The following is a 27,588-nucleotide window of genomic DNA, read 5'->3' on the forward strand; positions in this document are numbered from 1 at the left end:
TGTTCATGTTGCCTGCTTCACCGGCTTACACTCCAGTCGGACCTCGCTGTGGTGAGTGAGTCTTCTCCAGCTTGTCGTGCCGACTCTCTATCTGGCGTATTGCCCACTTGTCGTACGCTTATGCGACCAGCGATCGTAGCTCAAGCGTTGGGAGTTCGCCTTGTAATTGGAAGGTTGCCGGTTCGAGCCCCGGCTTGGACTGTCTCGGTCGTTGTGTCCTTGGGCAAGACACTTCACCCGTTGCCTACTGGTGGTGGTCAGAGGGCCTGGTGGCGCCAGTGTCCGGCAGCCTCGTTTCTGTTAGTGCGCCCCAGGAAAGAGGAGGGAGACGAGGAACCATCATGGAAGGACAGGCCCCTGCACGGTATGTACCACCGGCAGATAGAGGAGGTGGCTGATATCCAGAAATCCTACCAGTAGCTGGACAAAGCTGGACTGAAGGACAGCGCCTATCACACCAGGCAAGACCCCAGGTGCAGGCTGTGTAAAGATGCCCCAGAGACAATCCAGCACATAACAGCAGGGTATGGAACGCCCTAACCAAGTGGCCGGCATAGTATACAGAAACATCTGTGCCGAATATTGCCTGAAAGTTCCAAGGTCAAAATGGGAGACGCCCCCAAGGGTGGTGGAGAATGACCGAGCTAAGATCCTGTGGGACTTCCAGATACAGACGGACAAAATGGTGGTGGCTAACAAACCAGACATAGTGGTGGTAGACAAACAGAAGAAGACGGCCGTAGTGATCGATGTAGCGGTTCCGAATGACAGCAACATCAGAAAGAAGGAACCCGAGAAGCTGGAGAAATACCAAGGGCTCAGAGAAGAGCTCGAGAGGATGTGGAGGGTGAAGGTAACGGTGGTCCCCGTGGTATTCGGAGCACTAGGAGCAGTGACTCCCAAGATAGGCAAGTGGCTCCAGCAGATCCCGGGAACAACATCGGAGATCTCTGTCCAGAAGAGCGCAGTCCTGGGAACAGCTAAGATACTGCGCAGGACCCTCAAGCTCCCAGGCCTCTGGTAGAGGACCCGAGCTTGAAGGATAAACTGCCCCCAGGGGCGTGCTGGGTGTTTATTTATATATATATATATATATATATATATATATATATATATATATATATATATATATATATATATATATATATATATATATATATATATATACAGTGGGGCAAAAAAGTATTTAGTCAGCCACCGATTGTGCAAGTTCCCCCACTTAAAATGATGACAGAGGTCAGTAATTTGCACCAGAGGTACACTTCAACCGTGAGAGACAGAATATGAAAAAATAAATCCATGAATTCACATGGTAGGATTTGTAAAGAATTTATTCGTAAATCAGGGTGGAAAATAAGTATTTGGTCACCTCAAACATGGAAAATCTCTGGCTCTCACAGACCTGTAACGTCTTCTGTAAGACGCTTTTCTGTCCCCCACTCGTTACCTGTATGAATGGCACCTGTTTGAACTCATCATCTGTATAAAAGACACCTGTCCACAGCCTCAAACAGTCAGACTCCAAACTCCGCCATGGCCAAGACCAAAGAGCTTTCGAAGGACACCAGGAAAAGTATTGTAGACCTGCACCAGACTGGGAAGAGTGAATCTACAATAGGCAAGCAGCTTGGTGTGAAGAAATCAACTGTGGGAGCAATCATCAGAAAATGGAAGACATACAAGACCACTGATAATCTCCCACGATCTGGGGCTCCACTCAAGATCTCATCCCGTGGGGTCAAAATGATCATGAGAACGGTGAGCAAAGATCCCAGAACCACACGGGGGGACCTGGTGAATGACCTGCAGAGAGCTGGGACCAAAGTAACAAAGGTCACCATCAGTAACACACTAAAACGGCAGGGAATCAAATCCCGCAGTGCCAGACGTGTTCCGCTGCTGAAGCCAGTGCATGTCCAGGCCCGTCTGAAGTTTGCCAGAGAGCACATGGATGATACAGCAGAGGATTGGGAGAATGTCATGTGGTCAGATGAAACCAAAGTAGAACTTTTTGGTATAAACTCAACTCGTCGTGTTTGGAGGACGAAGAATACTGAGTTGCATCCCAAGAACACCATACCTAATGTGAAGCATGGGGGTGGAAACATCATGCTATGGAGCTGTTTTTCTGCCAAGGGGACAGGACGACTGATCTGTGTTAAGGACAGAATGAATGGGGCCATGTATCGTGAGATTTTGAGCCAAAACCTCCTTCCATCAGTGAGAACTTTGAAGATGAAATGAGGCTGGGTCTTCCAACATGACAATGATCCAAAACACACCGCCCGGGCAACAAAGGAGTGGCTCCGTAAGAAGCATTTGAAAGTCCTGGAGTGGCCTAGCCAGTCTCCAGACCTCAACCCCATAGAAAATCTGTGGCGGGAGTTGAAAGTCCGTGTTGCTCGGCGACAGCCCCAAAACATCTCTGCTCTCGAGAAGATCTGCATGGAGGAATGGGCCAAAATACCAGCTACTGTGTGTGCAAACCTGGTAAAGACCTATAGTAAACGTTTGACCTCTGTTATTGCCAACAAAGGTTATGTTACAAAGTATTGAGTTGTATTTTTGTTATTGACCAAATACTTATTTGCCACCCTGATTTACGAATAAATTCTTTACAAATCCTACCATGTGGATTCATGGATTTTTTTTTCACATTCTGTCTCTCACAGTTGACGTGTACCTCTGGTGCAAATTACTGACCTCTGTCATCATTTTAGGTGGGGGAACTTGCACAATCGGTGGCTGACTAAATACTTTTTTGCCCCACAGTATAAGTATATTCTTATACTCTCTAGACCGAAGAAGTCACTTGGATGAAACAAAACGTTTCTCCCACCAGTTTTGAAAAATTGAACCACTCTAACATGAAGGTGAGTTTTTTTTTTAAATTTTATTCAGAACTGAAATAATAACAGGAGAAAAGGATTGGTGTTACTCACTATGACACGTTTTATCTTTGGGAAGTTTTGCCAAAAAGACACGTACACCAAACCTCAAAAAATGTGTCTGACAGAAAATCTTTTCCTGTGTGGGTTTTTCAAGAATAGAGTGTAAAGAATCTTGACTTGAAATAAACAAATTTCCTTTTTCAACAGGAAGGAAAGTTTAAAACAAAGAAACATTATAGTTCATAATGACAACACTAAACATGTCACAAAAAGGTTAACAGCATATGGTTTGTATTACATTGTACTAAACATACACAGCAATGTTAAAACACAAGGGGTAAAAAACATGATTTTCAAAGGATGGTTTTCATTCCACCAGTAGTTATAAAACAAAAAAAAAAACAGACATAATAAAAACCCTGGGTAATACATCTGAACAGACAGCTACACACCCACTAAGTAGAAACTTCTACTAAAATCTAAACATTAAACTAAGGCCAGCTACGAGCTTGGTTTTAAAACATCACATCTATATCATTGTAGTGTGCCTTTAAGGGTAAATACACAGTATCTGTGTTTTTCAGTCGCAAAGTCAGAAATTTTCTTATTATATAAATTATTTTACTCAGCATGAGGTTATGTCTGCAGTATAAGCTTTGACTGTAATCTCTCTCAGTATAGGGCTACAGTAACTTCACTAAGCTTCAAATCCTCCTGTGCCTTATACCACAGGTCCCCAGAGGCACAGGTTCAGGTTACATCTTATGTGTTCAATTCTTTGAAGAATAATGCATTAGAAAAAAAGGAATCTCTGAAATCAGAAATAGTTTGCAACTTGCCCTAATCTGTATACCTAACTGACTTCCATTGGCTCCTCAGCATTGAGTATCTCTTTCAGGTGTGGGTTTCTTTTTGCTGCCTTCTCAACTTTCTTCAACAGCTCCTCATTTTCACTTTCCTTCAGATTTTCCACAAAGTTTTCAAATATAGTAAGAAGAGGAATGACATATTCAATGACGCTCTCATCACTGTTGACTGAATCACAGATATAACCTGCAGTGTGCAAACCAAAAACTCTGCCAAGTCCATCAAACACTGGAGAACCAGAGGCACCGTGATACATGAAAGTGTGGTAGGTCGCTACCTTTCCTGCTTTACATCCACCTATCAATATGTCATTAATGCCATGCTCTTTGAGCCAATCACTGATTGTTTTGATGATGAGCAGGTTTTTGTACTGATACAAATGTTCATCAATAGCCTGCGCTCTCTTCTCTGTCTCAATGATACATGTAGGATCCATTTCTTTTACTCGCCCTGCTGGGTGTCCAATGATGCAGGCTTCACCATTGGCAGGCAGTGGTCCAAACTCACTGAGCAGCCCTGGTGGTACCTTTATGTTCTGTGCTCTTGTTTGCTGGTTTGGTTTTGAGCCTTCAGGGTTGAGCTCCAGAACTGCATAATCTAGATCAGCATCAAAGTCAGTGAATGTATTCTCTGCTCTAAAGTAGTAGAAATTTGTTTCTGGCTCAGACTTCTCGTAGTCAAATACAGCAAACACTTCTACATCCTGCTGCAGCGCCTTTCCTTCAACGTAACCTTTAAACAAATGTGCGCTAGTCAGGATGAAAGTATCAAACAGCACGAAGCCTGTTCCCATAGAAACATCCTTAACAATGACTTTGCAAACTGACTTTCCCAGTTCTAGCAGCTTCCTGACTCTGTGAACTTCACTGAAGGACTGCTGGATCTTTCCAAAGTTTTCCTTCCTGAGATTCAGTTCTTCCTGGAAAGAATCACCAGGGAATCTACTCTCCATCCATCGTTTCAGATCTGGAAACTGCTCACGCAGTAGTTCATAAATCTTGTTTCTATCAACATCACTGCTGGTTTCTTTCACTGCGGTTTTTACACGGATTCCCTCCTGTTGTGCTAAATAGACGATCTCTGACCCTGATCTTCTTTCACAATTACTTTGAGAATTATTTGTTGGGCTTTCTTGTGACTTTCCATTGTTTTCTTTTTTATCTTTTGGAAGGCGTATCTTGAATTGTTTCTGGTGTAGTTTTTCTACCTTTTGTGTGCATACAGTGAGGCGTTTGGGATCCTGATTGTTGGACAGCTCAAAGTTACCAAGGTCATCAATGAAGCGACCGTCTCTCTTCAGAGCCTCAGCCACAGTTATTCCCTTTTCTCCATAAACACAGAGGTTCTTGAACTGTTTTACATCATTATTTTTAAAAAGTTCCTTTGTTTTAGTGTGTAGCCCACCAACTGTGTCTATATAGAAGACAGAATAGTGCTCTTTTGGATGCACTATTTTGGAATGTTGGACTTTACCTTCAACTTTTTCTGCTCTACATGATATGATCAGACACTCACCATCATCAATACAAGAAGAGGGGAAATGTGTTGCAACAATTGACTTCTTATCCTCTTTACCTAGCTGAATGATAATGTTCTCATCTGCACACTTAATCTTCTCGTTGCATTTCTCGTTTGATTTTATGGCTTCCAGCACTGTGCAAAGCTGATTACACTGAACAGTATATTCATAACTAGCTTGACTGAATTTCAATGTAAATTCATGGGAATGTTGAACCTAGAGGAAATTAGAGCGAGATGGTTAGAAACACAGTGGTACTAAAGAAGCAGAGCAGTATTTTGGTCATGTAATGTAACACGGTATACTTACAGTGAAATCACTGTCATTTTCCTCCTTTGGTCGAGTTGGCGTAAATCCCTGCAGAAATAACAGATATTAAAATATATAAATACAAATATAAATATATAAATACATATCAAATTATTCAAGATTCAAAGTGTTTATTGTCATGTGTCCAAAGGAAAAAAAAAAAGCATTTCTCTATGCAATGAAATTCTTTCTTTGCTGTCCACCCTCAGATGCCGGTTAATATATACTTATTTATTATTTATTTATTATTATTTATTTATTTATTGTCATTGTCAAGAACAATGAAATTGCGTTTGGGGCTTCCATACAACCCAAAAAAAGAAGAAAATAATAAATACCCCTTAAAACCCAAGTGTACATATTTAACCCAGTGTGACTCCAATGTAATAAGACAATCCTTAGCAATAACATGAGAACATGACAAGTAATGTTCGTAGAAAATCAGACAAAGACCTGAGAAACATGACAAAGTACAACAATGCAACCCATTCAATATTATTGTACTGTGAGATATGATATCAGATATGATAGTTATCTATTTAAGAAGGAGGGGGGGGGGCAGGAGGGGGAAGAGAATAAAGATATGATGCACCAATGCAGACCAGTTCATTGCTATTAAGAAGTTGGATATAGTTATTGTCCGTGAGAGGGGGGCAGAGAGTTCAGAAATAGAACAGAAAAAATACAAATAGTGAAAATAAATAAATGAAGACAGAAAATTAGACAAAATATTGAAGTGTGAAACAGAGGTGCAAAAGACCTGTGGCTGTAATATGCTGGCTTAATATGCAGGATGACCTGATGTGCAAAAAATTTATTTTTACTGTTCAAAAATAGGTCAGCTGTTCAATGACAGTGGGGAAGAAGGAGTTGTTGAGTCTGGATGTTCTGGATTTCACACTTCTAAACCTTTGTCCTGAGGGCAGAAGTGTGAACAGTCCGTGTTGGGGCGTGTGGGGTTTTTGAGGATGGAGGCAGCTCTTCTCTGGACTCTGTGATTGTAGATGCTCTGCAGAGAGAGCAGCGGACTCCTGATGATCTTCTCCGCGGTTGTTATCACTCTCTGCAGGCGTTTGCGGTCCATAGCAGTAGTGCTGCCATACCATGCAGTGATGCAGCTGGTCAGTGTGGTCTCCACAGTGCAGCTGTAGAACCTGCTGAGGATCTTGGCCGACATACCAAATTCCCTCAGCCTCCTCAGGAAATACAGCCGCTGCTGAGCCTTCTTGACCAGCTGTGTGGTGTTCAGTGTCCAGGTCAGGTCCTCAGAGATGTAGACGCCCAGGTACCTAAAGCTGTTCACCCTCTCCACTTCAAGTCCCCGGATAGACAGTGGTTTGTGAGGCCTCCTCTTCTTCCTCATGTCCACTATCATCTCCTTTGTCTTGTCAGTGTAGAGGGTGAGGTTGTTGTCCTCACACCATGAAACCAGACCGGCCACCTCTCTCCTGTAAGCTGCTTTGCCCCCTCCAGTGATGCGGCCAATCACTGCAGTGTCGTGCATGAACTTCAAAACGATGTTATCTTTGTTGGAGGTGACACAGTCATGGGTGTACAGGGTGTAGAGGATGGGACTGAGGACACAACCCTGTGGAACTCTAGTGTTTGTAATAATATTGGCTGAAGTCCTGTTTTTTAAGGTTAACCTAATAATGTATTTTGTCTTGCTTTGTTTTTTTTAGTTTGTAATGTAGATTATTTAAAAATACCTTTATGTCATGTTTTTTTAATATTTGGTATTAAAATTTTGTATTCTGATTACAAAAGTGTGAAAAATGGTGAATCTCCTTGTATGACCTTCCTTTGTCACAATTTGTGGGTTGCACACAGTGTTGGATAATATGAAGCAGACCCTTGCAGAGATGTGAAGCATGAAGTGGCCCTCAGACCAAATCACTGGTATGTGCATATCTCATTGTGGAATATACCAGGCACAAGCACACACACACACAGGTCTGTATTGCCAAGGACCACATTTATTGTTCATTCACAGCAGTTAATACGTCGTACAGGCTGACAGCTCTCGATCCCAGCTGATATGTGTCATGATCCTGGGTCTGCTGACCCAGCGTTTTGTGTTTAGTTTATGTAGCCTTCAGGTTTCCTAAGTTCATCATTATCATGCCTAGGTGTTTCTAGTTATTTTCCCCTCATGTTTCCACTATGTTAAGTCTCCCCTGCTTTTCATGTATTTCATGTCTGTGGCTTATGTTGTCAGTTCAGGTTGTCATGTCTATATCACACTGTGTTTCCTGTTTTATTGTGAAGAGGTCTGGTGTGTCTGTGCTCATCATGTTCAGTTACTCTCCCCCTGTGACGTAATTATGTCCATTTAGTCTGTGTGCTCTCAGTCATTCTTTGTCAGGTCGTCTGTTATACTCATCCGTTGTATTCACCCGTTGTACTCGTCCGTTGTTTCCTATGTCTCCGCTCCAGGTATCCCTGTCAGTTTGTTATGTTTAGAGTTTTGTATGTTTTGTTTTAGTTCACCCAGTTTAGGTCATTGTTTAGTTTTCATCGATTCCCTATTATTTTGTACCCTTGTTTCTTGCCTTAATAAACGGCTTGTTTTGTTATTCACATCTCATTTCGGTCTGCGCTTGAGTCCTTCCCTGCAACATACGGTCTGCCCTAGCCAGACCGTGACAGTACGACCTGACCCCTATGGACTCAGCAGACCGCGAGCTTTACGAGCGTCGGGAGGCAGCCTTCGCCCAGCTGGAGGAGGAGCTCCGCTGGAAGCCGTGGCGCGCCCCCGACTACGAGCGGATTTTCCACGGGACTCGGCTGGCTCTCGGAGGTCCCAAGAGCTGCCGTAAGTCCCCGCCTGTTTCCAAGCCTCGTCCGCTTCAAGTGGGAGTTTTTCGTGTGGCTACAGGCGCTCACGCTCCAGCCTCGTTGTCGCCGTGTTGTGCACCGGGGGCTCGGTCGCTCGCTCCGCCGGCTTCCTAACAACAATCAGCTCACTTCCGATCCATGGGGAATTTCCCTTATGGATGACGACGTGAACTGGGAGGATCCGTTTTGTTTTACTCCCTCTACACAGGGAGGGATGAAAGACAATTCCCGCTCGCCTAAGCCTGCACATACGGTTAAAGGAAAGACTGTTAATTACGCTACCAGGACAAACACACTCGGTTCTGCTTCCGTCTGTTCAGGTTCTGTCAGCTCCGTTTCAGTTATTCCCGAGTCAACCCGCTTTGCTACTACTAACCCACGGATTTCGAAAGCTGTTAAAACTAGGACTGCAAATGCTAAGACTGCTAAACATGAAGTGGACGGCGGGTTCATTTTTGATAGATCCGTTTTTGTCGACCCTGTATATGTTGACCCTGAGCCTGCCGTTTCTGCGACTGTTTTTTCTGAGCCTACTCCCGTTCCTGTTCGTGTTTCTCCTCCCGGGGCAACTTGGGCCCAGCGTACCTCTGCACCCGTGTCTGTTCCTCGGGTGGGGGAGACTGAGGCCCAGTTGGCTCCCGCTCTGGTTTCCAGGCCAGCTGAGGCTCTGACCCTTTCTGCACCCGTACCTGCTCCTCGGGTGGGAAGGGCAGTTGCCCAGCCGTTGCCGGTACCTGTTCCGGTCCCCAGGGTGAGGGCAGCCAGGATACAGCCCGTCTCCGCACCCGTACCTACTCCTCGGGTGGGAGTGGCTAGTGTCCGGCATGCTCCCGCATCCGTCCCTGTCTCTACTGAGGGCTCAGGAGAATTCGGTCTGCATTCCACCCCGCCATCGCTACTGCATGCCTTTCAGTCATTAGCTCAGTCATTAGCTCTGTTAGCAGCCCGGTCCGTAGCTTACATTCCCGTGCTTCCGTTAGCCCAACCCTTAACCCACTGTGCAGCTCAGTCATTTGCTCCATCACCTGCTCAGCCTTCTGTCCGGCCGGTGGTCTCTACACCTGCTGGTCATGCCTCGACAGCTGGAGGGTCCGAGGAGCCCGTCCAGCCTCATGCCTCGTCAGCTGGAGGGCCCGAGGAGCCCGTCCAGCCTCATGCCTCGTCAGCTGGAGGGTCCGAGGGGCCCGTCCAGCCTCATGCCTCGTCAGCTGGAGGGCCCGAGGGGCCCGTTCAGCCTCCTGTCTCCGCTGGAGGGTCCGAGGGGCCCGTTCAGCCTCCTGTCTCCGCTGGAGGGTCCGAGGGGCCCGTCCAGCCTCCTGTCTCTGCTGGAGGGTCCGAGGGGCCCGTTCAGCCTCATGCCTCGTCAGCTGGAGGGCCCGAGGGGCCCGTTCAGCCTCCCGTCTCCGCTGGAGGGTCCGAGGGGCCCGTTCAGCCACCCGTCTCCGCTGGAGGGTCCGAGGGGCCCGTTCAGCCACCCGTCTTCGCTGGAGGGTCCGAGGGGCCCTTTCAGCCACCCGTCTCCGCTGGAGGGTCCGAGGGGCCCGTTCAGCCACCCGTCTCCGCTGGAGGGTCCGAGGGGCCCGTTCAGCCTCATGCCTCGTCAGCTGGAGGGCCCGAGGGGCCCGTTCAGCCTCCCCTCTCCGCTGGAGGGTCCGAGGGGCCCGTTCAGCCACCCGTCTCCGCTGGAGGGTCCGAGGGGCCCGTTCAGCCTCCTGTCTCCGCTGGAGGGTCCGAGGGGCCCGTCCAGCCTCCTGTCTCCGCTGGAGGGTCCGAGGGGCCCGTTCAGCCTCATGCCTCGTCAGCTGGAGGGCCCGAGGGGCCCGTTCAGCCTCCCGTCTCCGCTGGAGGGTCCGAGGGGCCCGTTCAGCCACCCGTCTCCGCTGGAGGGTCCGAGGGGCCCGTTCAGCCACCCGTCTCCGCTGGTGGGTCCGAGGGGCCCGTTCAGCCACCCGTCTCCGCTGGAGGGTCCGAGGGGCCCGTTCAGCCACCAGCTGCTCCACCGGCAGCATCGTCTGCTGCAGCTCCAGCCTGTGCTTCGCCTGCTGCAGCTCCAGCCTGTGCTTCGTCTGCTGCAGCCTCCGAGTCTTCAGCCTCGTCTGGTCCGGCCTCCGTGTCTTCAGCCTCGTCTGTTCCGGCCTCCGTGTCTTCAGCCTCGTCTGGTCCGGCCTCCGTGTCTTCAGCCTCGTCTGGTCCGGCCTCCGTGTCTTCAGCCTCGTCTGGTCCGGCTTCGTCAGCTGCAGCCTCCGAGTCTTCATCCTCGTCTGGTCCGGCTTCATCCGAGTCTTCATCCTCGTCTGGTCCAGCCTCCGCCTCTGCCTCGCCTGGTCCAGCTTCATCAGAGTCTTCATCCTCGTCTGGTCCAGCTTCATCAGAGTCTTCATCCTCGTCTGGTCCAGCCTCCGCCTCTGCCTCGCCTGGTCCAGCTTCATCAGAGTCTTCCTCCTCGTCTGGTCCAGCCTCCGCCTCTGCCTCGCCTGGTCCAGCTTCATCAGAGTCTTCCTCCTCGCCTGGTCCGGCCCCTGCTTCTGCCTCGCCTGGTCCGGCCCCTGCTTCTGCCTCGCCTGGTCCGGCCCCTGCTTCTGCCTCGCCTGGTCCGGCCCCGCCGTCGCCTGGTCCGGCCTCAGCATCGGCTCCTGCTTCGCCGTCGCCTGGTCCGGCTTCAGCCTCTGCTTCTGTGTCGGCCTCGCCTGGTCCTGCGGCTGTGTTGCCGCCGCCCAAGCCACGTTTTGCCCCTCGAAATCGCCGGCCGCTTTCCGGGCCGTCAGCTGGACATCGTTGCCATCGGGGTCGGCCGCCTGAACTGTTGATCTGTGACCTGTGGTGCTCTCGTCCTCCGGGTCGGCCCCCTGAACCTTTGAACTATGACCTGCTATGCTGTCGACCTCCGGGTCGGCCCCCTGAGCTCGTGAACTATGGACTACTGGACCGTTGGCCTCCTGGTCGGCCACCTGAACCATGTGAACTCTTGTGCTGCTGTCGTCCAGGTCGGCCACCTGAACTGTTTGACCATGAACTCCTGTGCCGTCGGCCCCCGGGCCGGCCCCCTGATCAAATGAACTATGAATTTCTGGACCGTCACCCTCCGGGTCGGCCCCCTGAGGAGTCATGACCTGTTCCCTGCGCTCCTGTGCTTTTGGTGGACATTTTGGTTTTGTGGCCTTGTTTCTGGCCCTGTGTCCTGGACCCCCGCCGCCCGCCCTTGGTGGGTTGTCCTTTGGTTTTGTCTTTTCGGGGTTTTGGGCGTCTGGAATCCGCCCTTGAAGGGGGGGCTCTGTCATGATCCTGGGTCTGCTGACCCAGCGTTTTGTGTTTAGTTTATGTAGCCTTCAGGTTTCCTAAGTTCATCATTATCATGCCTAGGTGTTTCTAGTTATTTTCCCCTCATGTTTCCACTATGTTAAGTCTCCCCTGCTTTTCATGTATTTCATGTCTGTGGCTTATGTTGTCAGTTCAGGTTGTCATGTCTATATCTCACTGTGTTTCCTGTTTTATTGTGAAGAGGTCTGGTGTGTCTGTGTTCATCATGTTCAGTTACTCTCCCCCTGTGACGTAATTATGTTCATGTGTCAGCTGGGTTCCCCATGTGCTGCCACTTCCCTCATTATCCTCCTGTGTCCATTTAGTCTGTGTGCTCTCAGTCATTCTTTGTCAGGTCGTCCGTTATACTCATCCGTTGTATTCACCCGTTGTACTCGTCCGTTGTTTCCTATGTCTCCGCTCCAGGTATCCCTGTCAGTTTGTTATGTTTAGAGTTTTGTATGTTTTGTTTTAGTTCACCCAGTTTAGGTCATTGTTTAGTTTTCATCGATTCCCTATTATTTTGTACCCTTGTTTCTTGCCTTAATAAACGGCTTGTTTTGTTATTCACATCTCATTTCGGTCTGCGCTTGAGTCCTTCCCTGCAACATACGGTCTGCCCTAGCCAGACCGTGACAATATGTGTTTCTTATTCCCCCACTCTCCCTGCGCTCCTCTCCGCCTCACTATATAAAGGGAAGGAAAACCACACCATCAGTCCCAAAATCGCCATCAGCTGTTCTTACCAGCACCGCCCCGTTGAGCTCGCTGCACCACTCCTCCCCTGCAGCCGCGCCCCGGACCACACCTCCGCCACACACCCCCACCGCCCGACTGAGGCCGGGAAGCCCACCGGCCGAACCTACTCCCCCCCCCCCCCGCGAGCGAGAGAGGAAATCGGCCACCGCCATCTGCGCCCCCGGCCTATGGACCACCTTGAACTTAAAAGGCTGCAAAGCCAGATACCACCGAGTGATCCGGGCGTTGGCATCCTTCATGCGGTGAAGCCACTGTAGCGGGGCGTGGTCCGAGCAGAGGGTGAATGAGCGCCCCAGGAGGTAATAGCGAAGGGAGTCGACCGCCCACCGGATAGCCAAGCACTCCTTTTCCACGGTGCTGTACCGTCTTTCGCGCTCCGCCAGCTTCCGGCTGATGTAAAGAACGGGACGGTCGGCCCCCCTCACCTGCTGGGACAAAACGGCCCCCAGCCCTCTGTTCGAGGCGTCAGTCTGCAGAACAAAAGGGAGGGAAAAGTCAGGAGTGTGAAGCAGCGGCTCCCCACAGAGAGCCTTTTTCACCTGCACAAACGCCGCCTGGCACGGCCCCGTCCACTGAACCAGATCTGGAGCACCCTTCCGGGTAAGATCGGTTAAGGGGCTGGTCAGCTGCGCAAACCCCGGCACGAACCGGCGATAGTAACCCGCCAGCCCCAAAAACCGTCTCACCTCCTTTTTGGTCTTAGGGCGCGGGCAGGATGCGATAGCCGCCGTCTTCTCCACCTGTGGACGCACCTGCCCGCCCCCCAAGTGATACCCCAGATACTGCACCTCCCTCCGTCCAACTGCACACTTCTTCGGGTTGGCCGTGAGCCCCGCCTCCCTCAGGGACCCAAGGACCGCGGCCACCCCCAGCACATGCTCCGCCCAGGTGTCGCTGTGGATGATCACGTCATCCAAGTAGGCAGCAGCATACGCAGCGTGCGGGCGCAGCACCCGGTCCATGAGACGTTGGAAGGTGGCAGGGGCCCCGAACAAGCCGAACGGAAGCGTAATGAATTGGTACAAACCGCACGGAGTGGAGAAGGCCGTTTTCTCCCTGGACTCGGCAGACAAGGGAATCTGCCAGTAGCCCTTGGTTAAAGCCAGTGTCGTGAAAAAACGGGCCGTGCCCAGCCGATCCAGGAGCTCGTCGACCCGGGGCATGGGATAAGCATCAAAACGTGACACTTCATTCACCTTGCGATAGTCGACACAGAACCGTATAGACCCATCCTTCTTCACCACCAGAACGATGGGGCTACACCAGGCGCTGTGCGACTCTTCTATCACTCCCAACCTCAGCATGTCAGCCAATTCCCTCTGCACGATTTGGCGTTTATGCTCAGGAAGCCTGTAGGGCCGTGAACGCACCGTCACGCCAGGCTGCGTTACAAAATGATGCTCAATGAGAGACGTCCGGCCGGGCAGGGGGGAGAACACGTCAGCAAAACGCTGTTGTAACGCGACAACGTCCGCTCTCTGGGCCTGTGTGAGATGGTCATCACAAGGGAGGGAGGCGGGGACGATGGAATTTGGCACCTCCAGTCCCAACTCATCTTTCTCCTTAACCAGGCTCACCAGAGAAGCGGTTTCAACCTCTCTCCACGCTTTAAGGAGATTGAGGTGATAGATCTGCGTGGCCCCTCCCCTGTCCGACCGAGCGACCTCATAGTCAACGTCCCCGACTCGCCGTGTGACCACAAAGGGTCCTTGCCACTTGGCGAGCAACTTTGAGCTGGAAGAAGGGAGTAATACAAGCACTTTGTCTCCTGGTGAAAATTGCCTGGTTTGTAGCATAAACCTATTCGCTGGAATGTTCAAGACAATTTACTACACTGCAAAAGCAAGACACAAGTAGGCAAAGTTCTTCATGTTACTCGTGCACGGGAGAGAACTGGACAAACGCCGTTCCTCCGCTTGACCCCAGTTGCTCTCGTCCGCTCCCCCGTAACACTGCTCTTTTATTGAGGTTACATGAATATACCTAGGTTCATTAACATATGACGTCTACATACAAACAAACAGTACCTTGCCTGTGCGTTGTGTAAGTATGTGCGTGTGTGTGTGGGGTCAGAGTGTGACCCGATAAACGACTTCCCTAAACCTGCCTGTCTGGAAGTCCAGCAGTTCATCTAAACAAAAGGCACTTAGAGTAAAACAGATATACGTGTGTTTGCTATACCATATGTCAGTAAGAGCAGATATAACCTCTCTCCTGACCTTAAGTTGTGTGTGCATGCCAGAGTGCTCTGGGAGGCACACAGAGTCTCCACAGAATACTAAGGATCAAACCTCTACCAACATGACATTGATTATAAACCTCTAAGCATATATGAGTAGATATTTCTAAGCATAAATGAAAATCCACTATATAAACCTGACACAGAGGCACTGTGATACATGAAAGTGTGGTAGGTCCCTACTTTTCCTGCTTTTTGTCCACCCTGCAATATGTTTTCAATGCCTTGCTTTTTAGCATGATCACTGAACGATTTTATGATAAATGGGTGTTTGTGCTGACTCAAATGTTCAACAATCTCAATGATAAATGTAGGATCCATTTCTTTCAGTCCCCCTGCTGTTGTTGTTGTTCTCATCTGCACACATAGTCTTCTCATTGCATTTCTCATTTGATTTTATGGCTTCCAGCTCTGTGCAAAGCTGATTACACTGAGCCGTGTATTCATAATTTCCTTGACTGAATTTCACTGTGAATTCATGTGAGTGTTGGCTCTAGAGGAAATTAGAGAGATGATTATAAACAGAGTGGTGCTAAAGAAGCAGAGCAGTATTTTGTTCATGTAATGTAACATAGTATACTTACAGTAAAATCACTGTCATTTTCCTCCTTCACACATAGTTGAGTTGGTGTAACTCTCTGCAGAAATGACAGATATTAAAATATATAAATAAATATCAAATTATGCTACAGACCTCCTGATTGTTGTTTTTGAGGTTTCACATTTTCCAGTGCAGGGCCCTAAACTGTTTATATTGGACATAATAATATCTGCAATGTCTCTAAATAGTTCATATTTGCTTTTCTGTTGATGATGCTAATTTATATTCCTCTGGATAAAGTGTGGATAAGCTTTTGAATACACAGTGAAGGGAATTACCACTTTTAAACTATTAAAACTATTTTTAGACTGTAAAAAGACAAAGTTTCTGTACTTACGTACTAACAGCTTATTACATAAAATATTTAGATGTAGCTTGTGTCAAATAAATGGGATATGAGTACAAACTTTATCTAAACTGATTCTCCCAAGGAAGGATACCTTTCAAATTAATTTTGTATGTGTATAGAACATTGTTAATGGTAACAATTGGCTAATTACATGCATTAGCAGGCTTATCAGCTAAGAAAAAAGAAAAAAAAAAGCATGTAAAAAAGAAAATGACGGGAATAACAAAAGTTTCGTTTAGAATACTTTTGAACCTTGTTAAAAAAAAAAAAAAAGAATATTTACTGATGAAATCAGCCAAAACCATTTGACAATGATAAGACTGTTCACAATCCAACTTAACTCCAGAGAGGGTGAACGTAGACTGTGAGTGTGTGGAGGAAGGTGGGAGAAAATGTGAAAAATAAGCTTTGATGGTTTGGTAATTTTGTTATGGAAGATTTTTTTAAGCTTAACCTAATGATGTTTTTTTGTTTTGCTTTGGTTTTTTTTAAGTTTATAATGTGTATGTAGACTATTTAAAAATACCTTTATGTTGTGTTTTTTTAATATTCGGTATTAAAAAGTAGCTGTCACGGCCCAGAGGATCAGCGGGTCGCTGATCAGTAGTTTCATTTGTTTTTCGCTCTCTCTTTCTGTCTCTCTCTCTCTCTCCTGCCGGGGATGGAACTGGTTCACGCCCTTGGCCCCTCTGAAGAGGAAACACCTGGGCCTCATTAATGCTGCTAGCATTAAAGCCAGGGAGTGACTGCTACTTGTCGCTGGATCACTGCTCATTACACAAGAAAAAGTACTTTTTTTCTTTCCCCTAAAAAGGCCTAACAGAAACATTTCATAACAATTTGTTATTTTGTAACATATTAGATATGGTAGCCTGTCTGTATGGGGGTAATTTAGCAATACAACATAAAAAAATAAATAAATAAATGCTTATCAGGTATAAACTGGTATAAATTATTCTGGTACATTAATTATCTTAGATTCCAAAATTACAACAACAGTAAAGCTGGGCTATGTTAAGACACACACACAGGTATGCGTACGTGCATACATGGCTGTGGTCAAAATTTGCATACATTCATCATGTGTATGGATATTGTGGTATTTTTGATTGTAAAACACATCTTTAATGAGTTTAAATTGTTTATTTTATTTAACCTTGGCCAGGTGGTTGTGCTGTTCACAGAAATTAAAAATGCATGCTGTGGAAGAGTTCGGGTCTTAGGAGGTTAATGCTTCAACCATTTGGTTCAAAAGAAGAAAAAAAAAACAGTCAGTTATTACCGTGAATAGTCATGCAGATAGCTTTGACTTTATTTGGCTTAGTTTCTGTGAAATCAGTCATATTTTTCTCCAATGTAACATTAGTGAAATTAATCTTACTGCTCTTAAAAACTCATATTTCTATTTAATAATTAAACAAAATTATTTAAACCAAACATTCCAGGTCAATTAGCATCCAAAGACCCTGCATAACCCTGAATACTTCAGAACTGCAAAGAGGTAAGACTCTAAATAACGTGTTTTTCTAAAATGAAAATGACTTTAGCTGTTAGTGGCAAAGGAACTTGATCTTCTGTCACCAAGTAGAAATTGTCTTCAGTTCCTCCTCTTGGCCTTAACCAGACAACTTTCAGCTTACACAGAAGCAGACAAAGGGTGGATCTGTAAGTCTGACAAAGCTTGAAGAATCAGTGTGTCCGCAGTTATCAACCATTAATGGCTTACACATTAAAAGTCTATGATTGGTTTGAATTTGTAATTTGTGCAGGTAATGAACAATGACTCGCTGCCCACCTCCACGTGGAAAGAAAGTAATTCAAAGCAGAAAAAAATGTGATATAGTGTTTTGCTTTTTTTAAAATCGATTGTTTAACAATGTTTCAGGAGGGACACACACACAGGTACGCGTACGTGCATACATGGCTGTGGTCAAAAGTTTGCATACATTTATCATGTGTATGGATATTGTGGTATTTTTGATTGTAAAACACATCTTTAATGAGTTTAAATTGTTTATTTTATTTAACCTTGGCCTGGTGGTTGTGCTGTTCATTTTCATCTTTTCTGTTATGTCAAGGGTTTAGCTTACTGGTGAAACCAAAATGGACACTACTCCATATATTATGCATATTATTGGACACATCATTAACTTTCTAAGCTTATCGAATACAAAGTAATTAGCAGCAGTCGTGATAAGAAAGCAGTTTGCTTTGACAAAGGAAAGCTGTCTTCCTACTCCACGTACAGCCTCCAACCTTGAAACTGTTAAATGTTTACACAATATTACTGTAACAACAAAGTCAGTTTTTAAGAGGAGACTGGGGTCCAATCCCAAAACATTCCTTACACATTTCCATAGACTCGAGTTGTCATCGGATTAGCATCTGTGGGCAAATAGACTTTAAGGACAGACTTGTTTTTAGAACCGGCCTTAAGAGGCACCACAGTTTTGGGCACTTAGTTGCTGGTTTAATTTTTACCCCTAACCAATAAAGACTACTGGAAACTACTCTCAGATCAAAAATATGATACAGTTTAACTGTGGTGAACAGTGTACTGTAGCCACTTTCCCTAAACTTTGATGTTTTTCCTCAGCCAGATTTATTCTGAAAAGAAATAATCATGCTACAAGGACAGATATAGACCGTTTCAATACGATGCACAATGCAGAATACATGAATGAGTTAGTTATGAGTCAAAGTAGAAATCCCCCCTCTCTATACTCACACTCAGTATGTTCCTCCTAAAGTTATCATCTCAAGTGTGTGGATTTATCCTTGTTTTGCAGTTTGTTATTTCATCGCTAAATCCAGCATCACTATACTCAAGTGCATAAGATGGAAAACTATATTCTGAAATTCTGAAAGTTGTCTTTTGATAGTGTAGATAGTTTTATTAACTGTCTACCACCCACTGGGCCCCTGGTGACAGGTCTAGCCATGTCAGATGCCAGTCAATTACGCAACCAATATTTTTTGGCATTTAAATTGTGCTAACTCACTTTGTCTAAAGTTCAGCGCAGCCCGGAGTAACAAGAGTAAAATGAATTCATTTTGTTAGGCACAAGAACAACTCAAGCATCTTTTTTTTTCTCTTTCAATCTTCTGTTCAGAAACCAGGAATTTAAAAGCCATCTGTATGTCCTTTCACAGATATATGCTAAAACAAATTGCTGTGCTAAGCTATTACTGAGGACATAGCACGTGCTGTTGTTGTACCAGACCTCAGATATTAAAAAAATCCAAAACCTAAAGATTTACACTGACATAAGAGCTCACCTGAGAGCTCATATCTCCATGTGGTTTTGTGAACTCTGCTGCTACCAGAACTGTCCTGATAATAAGATGCACATAAAAATGAAATAAACCTGAGAAATGTCAAGACAATATATGAAGAAGTACAATCCTGCAGTATTATTAGGCGAGATGTGACTGACATTTTTCTTAATGTATGTAATGCATGTGTTAACCTGCAGTTTCATTTCATAGACATGCTGGTTGACACACCCAAGTAAGCAAACAGACTGCTACAGTGATTGAAGAGCTCAGGCGTGTCTTACAAGTGCAAACAATACAGATCCAAGTTCAAGCGACAGCAATGAAGTCTAATTTTCAGTCATGAGCTACAGATTAGAAAATTTGACTTCACTGAAACTTGTACAACTAAAATGAAAACAGATTAGCAATTTTTTTTAATTTCAATATTTCAAGAAAATAGAAAACTACAATAACTGTTTATTTTTATGTTCAGACTTCATCTGTATTTAAATAGCACATTTCAAAAACAGAAAGTTTGCCCAAAGTGCTGTACAAAAACAAAACGAGATAAAACCACTCACATTAAAACACTCACATGAAATAAAACAAAGACAAAAAAGAAGCATATCAATTGGTCCAGATGTTATTGAAAAAAATATGTTTTTAAAAGAGACTAAAAAACAGGAAGTGAAGACGTCTGTCTTATATTTAAAGGCAACGGATTCCAAAATTTGGGAGCCACAATTAAAAAAAAAGCTCGCTCTCCTCTTAAGTTTCAGCCTAGGAATATCAGGCTAAAGTACATCAGAAAGGTATGGAAGAGCAAGACCATTTAGGCATTAATAAGCCAGTGTTAGGACTTTGAAATTAATTCTGTGATAAACAGGAAGCCAATGAAGAGAGGACATCATCGGCGAGATGTTCATGTACCAGTTAAGAGACGGGCAGCAGCATTTTGAACAAGCTTAAGACGTGAGAGAGATACTTGGCAGCATAAAATGCATCGCAATAGTGTTGAGATAAAGGCATGTATTATTTTCCCCAAGTCATGCCTTGATAAAACTGGCTTAAGCTTTGGTATTTGCCTTAGCTGGAAAAAGCTTTTTTGCAACACAGAACTGATTTGTTTAAATGTTTAAAACCAGACTAAAAAGAACTCCATGATACCATTAGTATCCAAATAAAAACATGTTCAATTGTGTAAAAACTATTTTTTCCAATAACTTTGAAAGAAATAGGAGTTTTTATATCGGTCTAAAATTTGAGCGAAGTGAGGGGTCAAGGCCAGTTTTTTTTTAATAAAGTATTTATAATTGTATGTTTAAAACAGTCAGCAACCACACTGGAAGTAATATTGATATTTATAATGGCAAGAACTGAGGTTCCAATCGAGGGAAAAAAAACCTCTTTAAAGAGCCATGCAGGGAGGATATCGAGGGAGAGCCAAAGGGTTTCATTCATCTCACCTCATTGAGAACTGTAATTGAAACAGGCTCAAACTGATGTAAAACAGCTGAGCAGGGAATAAACATGGATCACATGTAGGAAGTACTATTGCTGTCCTGCTGGCCACAATGTTTAGGGTCTCAGTACAGGTTTCATGGAACTACAACGGCACTTTATTCTGGATGGGCCCAATTGTGATCTCAGGGTCCGTAAAGAGTTTCTTCATAAAAAGTGGAGGAGTAAAGATCTGCCACAGAGGAGTTAAACAGGGCTCTGAGACAGAACCTGACCCTGTGTGCGTGTATGAAGTTATTTTCTGAAAATGGCCTTTATGGTGTTGAATCATTACCCTATTTCGATGGTAGTTTTGCAATGACTTTAGTCCATGCAAAGGACTTATTTTCCCACATGTACAGTTGCTTGGGCTCTAAATATAGTGGACAGCAGTTTCTTTATGACTCGTATTCAAAATGGCAACATCCATAAGAAGAAGAAACTTTGTTATACGCTGGACAAATACAAAAGTGATGAATGCAACAAAATGATATAAATGGGCGCTCAGTGCCAACAATTCAAATTTATTTATATAGCACATTTAAAAACAATAGCTGTTGACCAAAGTCTCGTACATCTAAAATAATATAAACATAACCCGAGTAAAGCAACACAAATAAAAATACTCAGAACTGTTTTCCCCGGTAATATTATTAAAAAAATAAAATAAAAATAAAAAGTTCATTATCCCTGATGAGATATTTCATTTTGGAGCCCCATAAGGGGGGTTCAGTGTGGGAAAGAGTAATGTACAACAGTGAGTTTAAAAACAGTGGTTCCTAAGTAAGCCATGAGAAAAGTCCAGGTGTGAATTATACAGGATTACTAAATATCCATTTGAACAAAAAGAATGGAAATCATAAAGTCTAACTTCACTTGAATACATACCAGTCAGGTTACAAGCATATGATTTGAATCACAGAATCCTAAACATCTACAGTAAACTGAAAAACAAAAAAACAATTTAAACAGTTTTCATTGCAGTGGCTGAATAATGAAAGATCCTGCTCACAGCCACTGTTGTGATGACAGATTTGTGTGTTTATTAGAATAAACTAATTTTATAAAATTAAGCTAGGTTTGAAAACATTTTGATACCTGAAATAACACGACAATATATTTTAAAATATACAAAAAACACTGTACATACAAAACTACAATTAAAAAAAAAAAAGCACAAATTTTCCCCAGAAAATAGATATTAGGACTTGGGATGTCTACATGATTACTCACTACCTTTGTAATAATTATAATAATAATTATAACTGTCACTAAAAACTAAACAGAAACATGTAAACTGCATACTAAAAGTTAAATAGAATTCAAAATAAGAGTTCAGCTCTTGTCTATACAAAACAGAAAGCAGCTTTTCAGGCAGCCAAACTAATTATTGCAATCATTCTGTCCCTATACAGTCATAAGTCCTTTGACTCTTGCTGGAGATTCTTATGCAATCTGCATTGCCTCCTCAGAAGCTGCTGTATTACCCTGAACTTCCTGCGAATGCCCGTCAGGACTACCTTGCTTTGGCCCCACAACAGATTTAATTATGTTTTCTAGGTGTGGATTTCCATTTGCCTCCTTCTCAACTCCTGCCAACAGATTCTCATCCCCCTTTTTCTTCAGATTACCCACAAAGTTTTTAAATATAGTGAGCAGAGGAAAGGAAAATTCAATCACACTCTGTTTACTCTTTGGAAACCCATAGAAGTATCCACCACTGTGCAAACCAAACACTTGTCCATATGCATCAAATACTGGGGAGCCAGAAGAGCCGTGATACATGAAAGAGTTGTAGGTCACATACATATTTTCATATGGGTGATTTTTGATCGCCTGATTGATTGCACAAATAGTGATGATGTATTCCTTGATGTCCTCTAAATTTTTATTAACAGCCTCCTCTCGTCCCTCTTTCTCAATGACACATGTAGGATCCATTTTTTTCACTCCTTGTCCTGGGTGTCCAACAACACAGGCTGCACCATCTGAAGGTACAGGCCCAAATCTCTTGAGGAGCCCCGGTGGAACCTGACTCTCTGTTTCTAGCTTAAGTATGGCATAATCTAACTTATCGTTGCCAACAAACACCTCGGCATTAATCTTGTTCTTGTCAGATTCTTGTTTTTCAAAGTTAAAGACAGCAGTAATGTTTACACATTCATGCCAATTAGGTAATTTTGAATCAACCCAGTATTTGAATAAGTGGGCATTTGTCAAGACAAAGTTGTCAAATAGCACAAAGCCTGTGCCCTGCATTATGAAGGGATCATTTATGGGTACCTCCAAGAGACAAACTGACTCGCTCAGTTCAAGCAGCAACCTGACTTTGTGAATTTCACTAAAAGACTGTTCGATCTTTCCAAAGTTCTCCTTCCTCAGTTTCAGTGCTTCCTTGAAAGAATTGCCAGGGAATTCACTCTCCATCCATTTTTTCTGATGGTCATACTGCTTCTGCAGTAGCTTATAAACCTCCTTAGGGTCAATGTCTTTTTCTTTGATTGCTGCTTTTAGACTGATTCCCTGTTTCTGTGCTACAGCTAAGACTGATCTTGTTTCTCTTGCGCGCGTTGCATTAGTTGATGCAGATTGTCCCTGTGGACGACATATCTTGAATTTCTTATTATGCAGTTTTTTAATCTTCTGTGTGCACACAATCTTATGTTCATCATTAATGCTCATTAGCTCAAAGTAGCCAAGCTCATCAATGAAGCGACCATCTCTTTTCAGAGCCTCCTCCACACTCATCTCCTTCTCTCCATAAACACAAAGATACTTGAACGTATTTAGTATTGTGAATTTGAGATGCTTGTTTGGTTTTAGGTTTTTCCCTCCTGTTGTATCAATGTAAAAGACAGAATAGGAATCTTTTGGACGTATATCTCTGACATCTTTAGTCTCCCATACCTGTTTATTATTTATTCTTGATATGCTTAGGATTTCACCATCACTGATACAAGAACAAGGAAAATGTGTTGAAACAATTGATTCATCATCTCCTGTACCCCTCTGAATGATAACATTTTGTTGTGGATCCTTAAACATCTTTTTATATTTATTTAAAGTTTTTAAGGCCTCCAGCACTGTGCAAGGTTGCTCACAGTCAATGTCGTATGTGTCACCTGACTTGAATTTCACAGCAAATCCATGTTCATGTGGGTCCTGCAGGAAATCAGAGTGGACAAAATGGAAGTTAGATGCTGCTATTGTACCAAAAAGTAAGACTAATTAAGTTTAATGTATTTTGTGCATCTTTGTGCAGTTATTATCATTCTTGTTTTTTTCACTTTGTAGACTACTACACTCAGTTCAGTCAAAGTTAACAAAAAAATTAAACAGTTCATCTAAATCAGTTAAAGTTTTGACTGTTAAAGTGACTTATACTGAATAAATAAAAATGACCCTGAATCAAAAGAACTTAAAACTCAAAATAAATAACAGTAGGGCATGTCATTGGAATCTAATCCAGGAATCTAGATAAAAGCACTAACATCTGAACCTTGCCGTTTCATGTTTGTCTATTATACAGCCTTACCTCTTACACAACAACACCCATAAAACATGATAATTATCTGATATCACTGTGTCGACAACAACAACAACATTTTCAAAAATTACATTTTTGTGATTTCATTCCTTTATGGATCAGGACATAAACCTACACAAAGGAGATGTTTGCTTTCAGCTTTTGGCAAAAAGTCTGGCAAAGCAGGATTTTTTAATTCATCATGACAATGATGAGTCAATGGCTATATTTTAATGGAAAACAATATTTTTCTAAAACATTTTAATGGTATTTTGAAAGTATTTTAAAAAAGTCCATCAAATAAAATAAAAATAATTCCATGTATACTTTGGGTTTCATATGTTACATCTTGGGGGCCAGATGTTACAGGATGTCTGGAAAATTGAAAATTTCTCAGATTTGATACCAATGTTTTACCCTCTGAGGTAGAAGTCATCTTGAATTCTGACCCCAAAGTTTTTGAAAACAGCAAAAAAATACTATTTGAGAAAAGATTTATTAATTGTTTTTGGTCCATTTGCCAAAACTTGCAAAACAATTTAATAATAAAACAAAAAAAAAAGTTAAAAAAAAAAAAAAGTATGGTCTGATATAGTGTTAGGGTCACCATTAATGATGAATTAGACCTCAAGGAGTTTAAAGACATTTGTAATTTTCTCTAATCATAAAGTAGTTATTAGCTAAAGGTTTTGCTAAATCTAGCAGCCAAGATGGTAACCATGAGCTGAAATTAACTGCATGATGATCACTGCTTTGAGCAAGAAGTCAATCTGAGCTGGTTTATATTGCCATTTTAGAAAAACAATGTTAAAAGTGAAAAAGAAATGGCTGTAGGTCAGGCGGTCAGCAGGTCATCTACTGATCGGAAGGTTGGTGGTTTGATTCCTGGCTTCCCATAGTCTGCATGCCAAATATCCTTGGGCAAGATACTAAACCCAAATTGCTCTCCGATGCATCCATCGAAGTATGAATGTGTGTGAATGTTAGCTAGAAAGCACTAAGAAAATGTGCTTACGCGAATGGGTGAATGCACAAGTTGTGTAAAGCGCTTTGCGTGCTCAGCAGTGGCGTGTCTAGAAAACTTTTGTTGGGGGGGCCAGGTAGGGGCACAGATTTGGAGAAGGGCGGCAGATGTAATTGGCAGATAATGTTAAAAACAATTCTACCAACCATTAACCATAATTCAATAATCCTATAAACCTAATAACCAAATGCACTTTTAACTCTTATTAGAATGAGATTTTAACCACTACGGTGCAAAGTTTTTAGATACTGCATTGATAAAGTACAAGAGATACAATCAGTCAGTGTTTATTCAGCATTCAAGGACATCAATATTTGCATAGTATTTTTACTGACATATAGTGCACATATGTTTTGGGCAAAAACATTTTTGAATATTAAAATACGAACATTTGTAACAAACAATTGGCAAATTAGCCAATGCCAATGCAAAACCAATGCCTGTTAAAAAAAAGAAGATAATCTTCTCACAAACTGGTGTTTGATTTTGAAACAGGAAAAAAGTGGGGAAACAAATGAAAAGACTAACATTTGAATAAAACCTGAAAGCAAGTAAATACTTTCTATGCTGCCTTATGGCAAACTTTGGTAATATTGATCAAGAACAACACTGGCTGATGATGAAATACAGTCCGCTGGCATGGTGACACTGCCAGTATTAACCTGCAGGGCTGGACTGGGACAAAAAAATTGGGCATTTTCACTACAGATTGGCCCACCAGGTATCAAAGCCATAAAGCCTTTGAATGAAAACAAATGCTGTTGTGACAGTGATGTACGCTGTCTTTTTGGTATACGTATAATTTCTATACATTTTACGTCAGATAAAAACTTTCTTCGCAAGATTCAGATAATTATTTAATAAAAGCTAGATATTTTAAATGAGAATAAAAAAGAAAAGTATTTCTTTGTGCCCTCCTCTCCCTGTTAATGCCCTACCTGGCCCCCTGGAAACACTTTGCTAGACCCGCCCCTGCACAGTTACCAGCTGTCAGCTACATAAAAAAAAGGATCCTGGTGTTATTTGTCTCTCAGAAACAGTTCATCACTTCCCTTCAACTCATTCATGTCACCTAAAAGATAAACCTGTTTCTCCATCACAGCTCTGATGATTCAGTAAGGACATCTCCTGGTTTCATCCTCATGTTTCCCTCTCACCACATTCTATCACAATTCTAACAACAGCTGATCAAGCTTAAACGTGCTGCTGTTGTTTAGCGCGACATCCGCTGGTTTCCTGTTTCTGGCGCAAAGTGGGCGATAAATAAACAAGAGAGACGATCAGCTGATCATTGATCAGTTTCATGATTGAAGTAGCAATAGAAGAGGCAGCTGTAAAGACAGAATAACTCCACATTTGTGTCTTTTTCCATGCTAGCTAAAGTTCGGGACAAACTGCGTCTCTTCTCAGCTCAATATGAAACGCATAATATTTTCTCTGAATGAGGGACCATTCCATTTTTTAAGGAGCCGTTGACTAACCTTATGAATAAAATAAAGTTCACTATCAGTAACATCATAGCAACCGAACAGCTGTATAAACTCCTCATGCTAGCTCACGCAGTACGAGTTACTGTAACTGACTGTAAAAGGTCAGCACAACGAAAATAAACTCCACCTAAACTTGGTTTATATCTGACCCAGATAGACTGCAGGTCATAACTTCTTACCTGAAGTTCAGTTCACCAGACACTGGGACCGGTGGCTGCCTCGGGGCTCTCCTCCTGCCTCACCTTCCCTCATCCACCTGTTGCCTCTGTGGAAGCTCCGCCATAGCCACCACCAAACAACTGAGTTACTTTTACACATCAGCCAGCATCTGGCCAATCCACCACCTCTCATTGTTTATGCCATTACAAAAAAAAAAAAAGTCATCAGCCCACCATGCAAACGTCCGATGGCTAGTCCAGCTATGTTAACTTGTTAATCTTTGTCCGAAAAAATGTTTTCTGCGGTGCCTTCTTTCGTGCTTGGCTCTCCTACCTTTGCTAACATGGTGCGCATAGTGCAGAAGCCGGTGCTGCATTCACTTACCCTCGGATATCTGAGCTTCACTGTGAAACCATAATCGTACATTTGATATTTCATTAAATTTTATTGTTTTAGCTTCGGGGTGGCACCTGGGGTGGCCAGTCTGGTTGGGGGGTGGCCTGTGCCCCCCCAGGCCACCCCACTGGACACGCCATTGGTGCTCAGAAGAGTAGAAAAGCGCTATATAAGAACCAGTCCATTACATGAATTAGAAAAGCAATAAACAACAACAACAAAAATAGCTGCTACTGAGTATGGGCCATTTTTCATATTAAGTTGATTTTTGTTTTTTAATAAACACATGGAATCATCCAGGAGCTCACCTGACAGGCTGTCGCTTCCTCTGGTTCCATTTTCACTCTGCTGCTGCCACCAGCACTGTCCTGATGAAGAAAGATGTACACACTTCTTACGTGGGTTAATAATATCAAGGTAATAAATGACAAAGCAATACATACTCTGCCTAATAATCCTGTAATGTATGTGTTGTTACAGAAGAGCATAAGGTGTTACAAGTGTTTTGTTTGATAGAGAAATGTAATGGGTGCAATGTAGACTGTTTCAAATTACAGTGATATATA

The 27,588-nt window shown here is 43.5% G+C and overlaps 3 protein-coding genes across 3 annotated transcripts; 1 reads left to right on the forward strand and 2 right to left on the reverse strand.

Moving 5' to 3' along the window:
- Window positions 1-3,744: 3,744 nt before the first annotated feature.
- Window positions 3,745-7,090, reverse strand: LOC146635452 (serine protease FAM111A-like). Its single transcript, XM_085350121.1, has 4 exons — window positions 6,876-7,090; window positions 6,488-6,779; window positions 5,587-5,634; window positions 3,745-5,493 (listed from the first exon to the last, which is right to left on the reverse strand). The coding sequence occupies exons 1-4, from the start codon at window positions 7,088-7,090 to the stop codon at window positions 3,745-3,747; spliced, it is 2,304 nt and encodes a 767-aa protein (XP_085206247.1).
- A 2,530-nt stretch (window positions 7,091-9,620) lies between these two features.
- Window positions 9,621-11,533, forward strand: LOC146635453 (uncharacterized). Its single transcript, XM_085350122.1, has 4 exons — window positions 9,621-9,742; window positions 10,706-11,015; window positions 11,088-11,226; window positions 11,409-11,533. The coding sequence occupies exons 1-4, from the start codon at window positions 9,621-9,623 to the stop codon at window positions 11,531-11,533; spliced, it is 696 nt and encodes a 231-aa protein (XP_085206248.1).
- Window positions 11,534-21,873: 10,340 nt separating this feature from the next.
- On the reverse strand, window positions 21,874-27,360 carry LOC146635454 (serine protease FAM111A-like). Its single transcript, XM_085350123.1, has 2 exons — window positions 27,331-27,360; window positions 21,874-23,589 (listed from the first exon to the last, which is right to left on the reverse strand). The coding sequence occupies exons 1-2, from the start codon at window positions 27,358-27,360 to the stop codon at window positions 21,874-21,876; spliced, it is 1,746 nt and encodes a 581-aa protein (XP_085206249.1).
- Between the last annotated feature and the right edge of the window lie 228 nt (window positions 27,361-27,588).

The sequence above is a fragment of the Diplotaxodon limnothrissa genome, linkage group LG3 (assembly GCF_057381915.1).
Source record: "Diplotaxodon limnothrissa isolate DT_005_m linkage group LG3, D_limnothrissa_male_GT1.1, whole genome shotgun sequence".
In the NCBI taxonomy this organism is placed as follows: Eukaryota; Metazoa; Chordata; class Actinopteri; order Cichliformes; family Cichlidae; genus Diplotaxodon; species Diplotaxodon limnothrissa.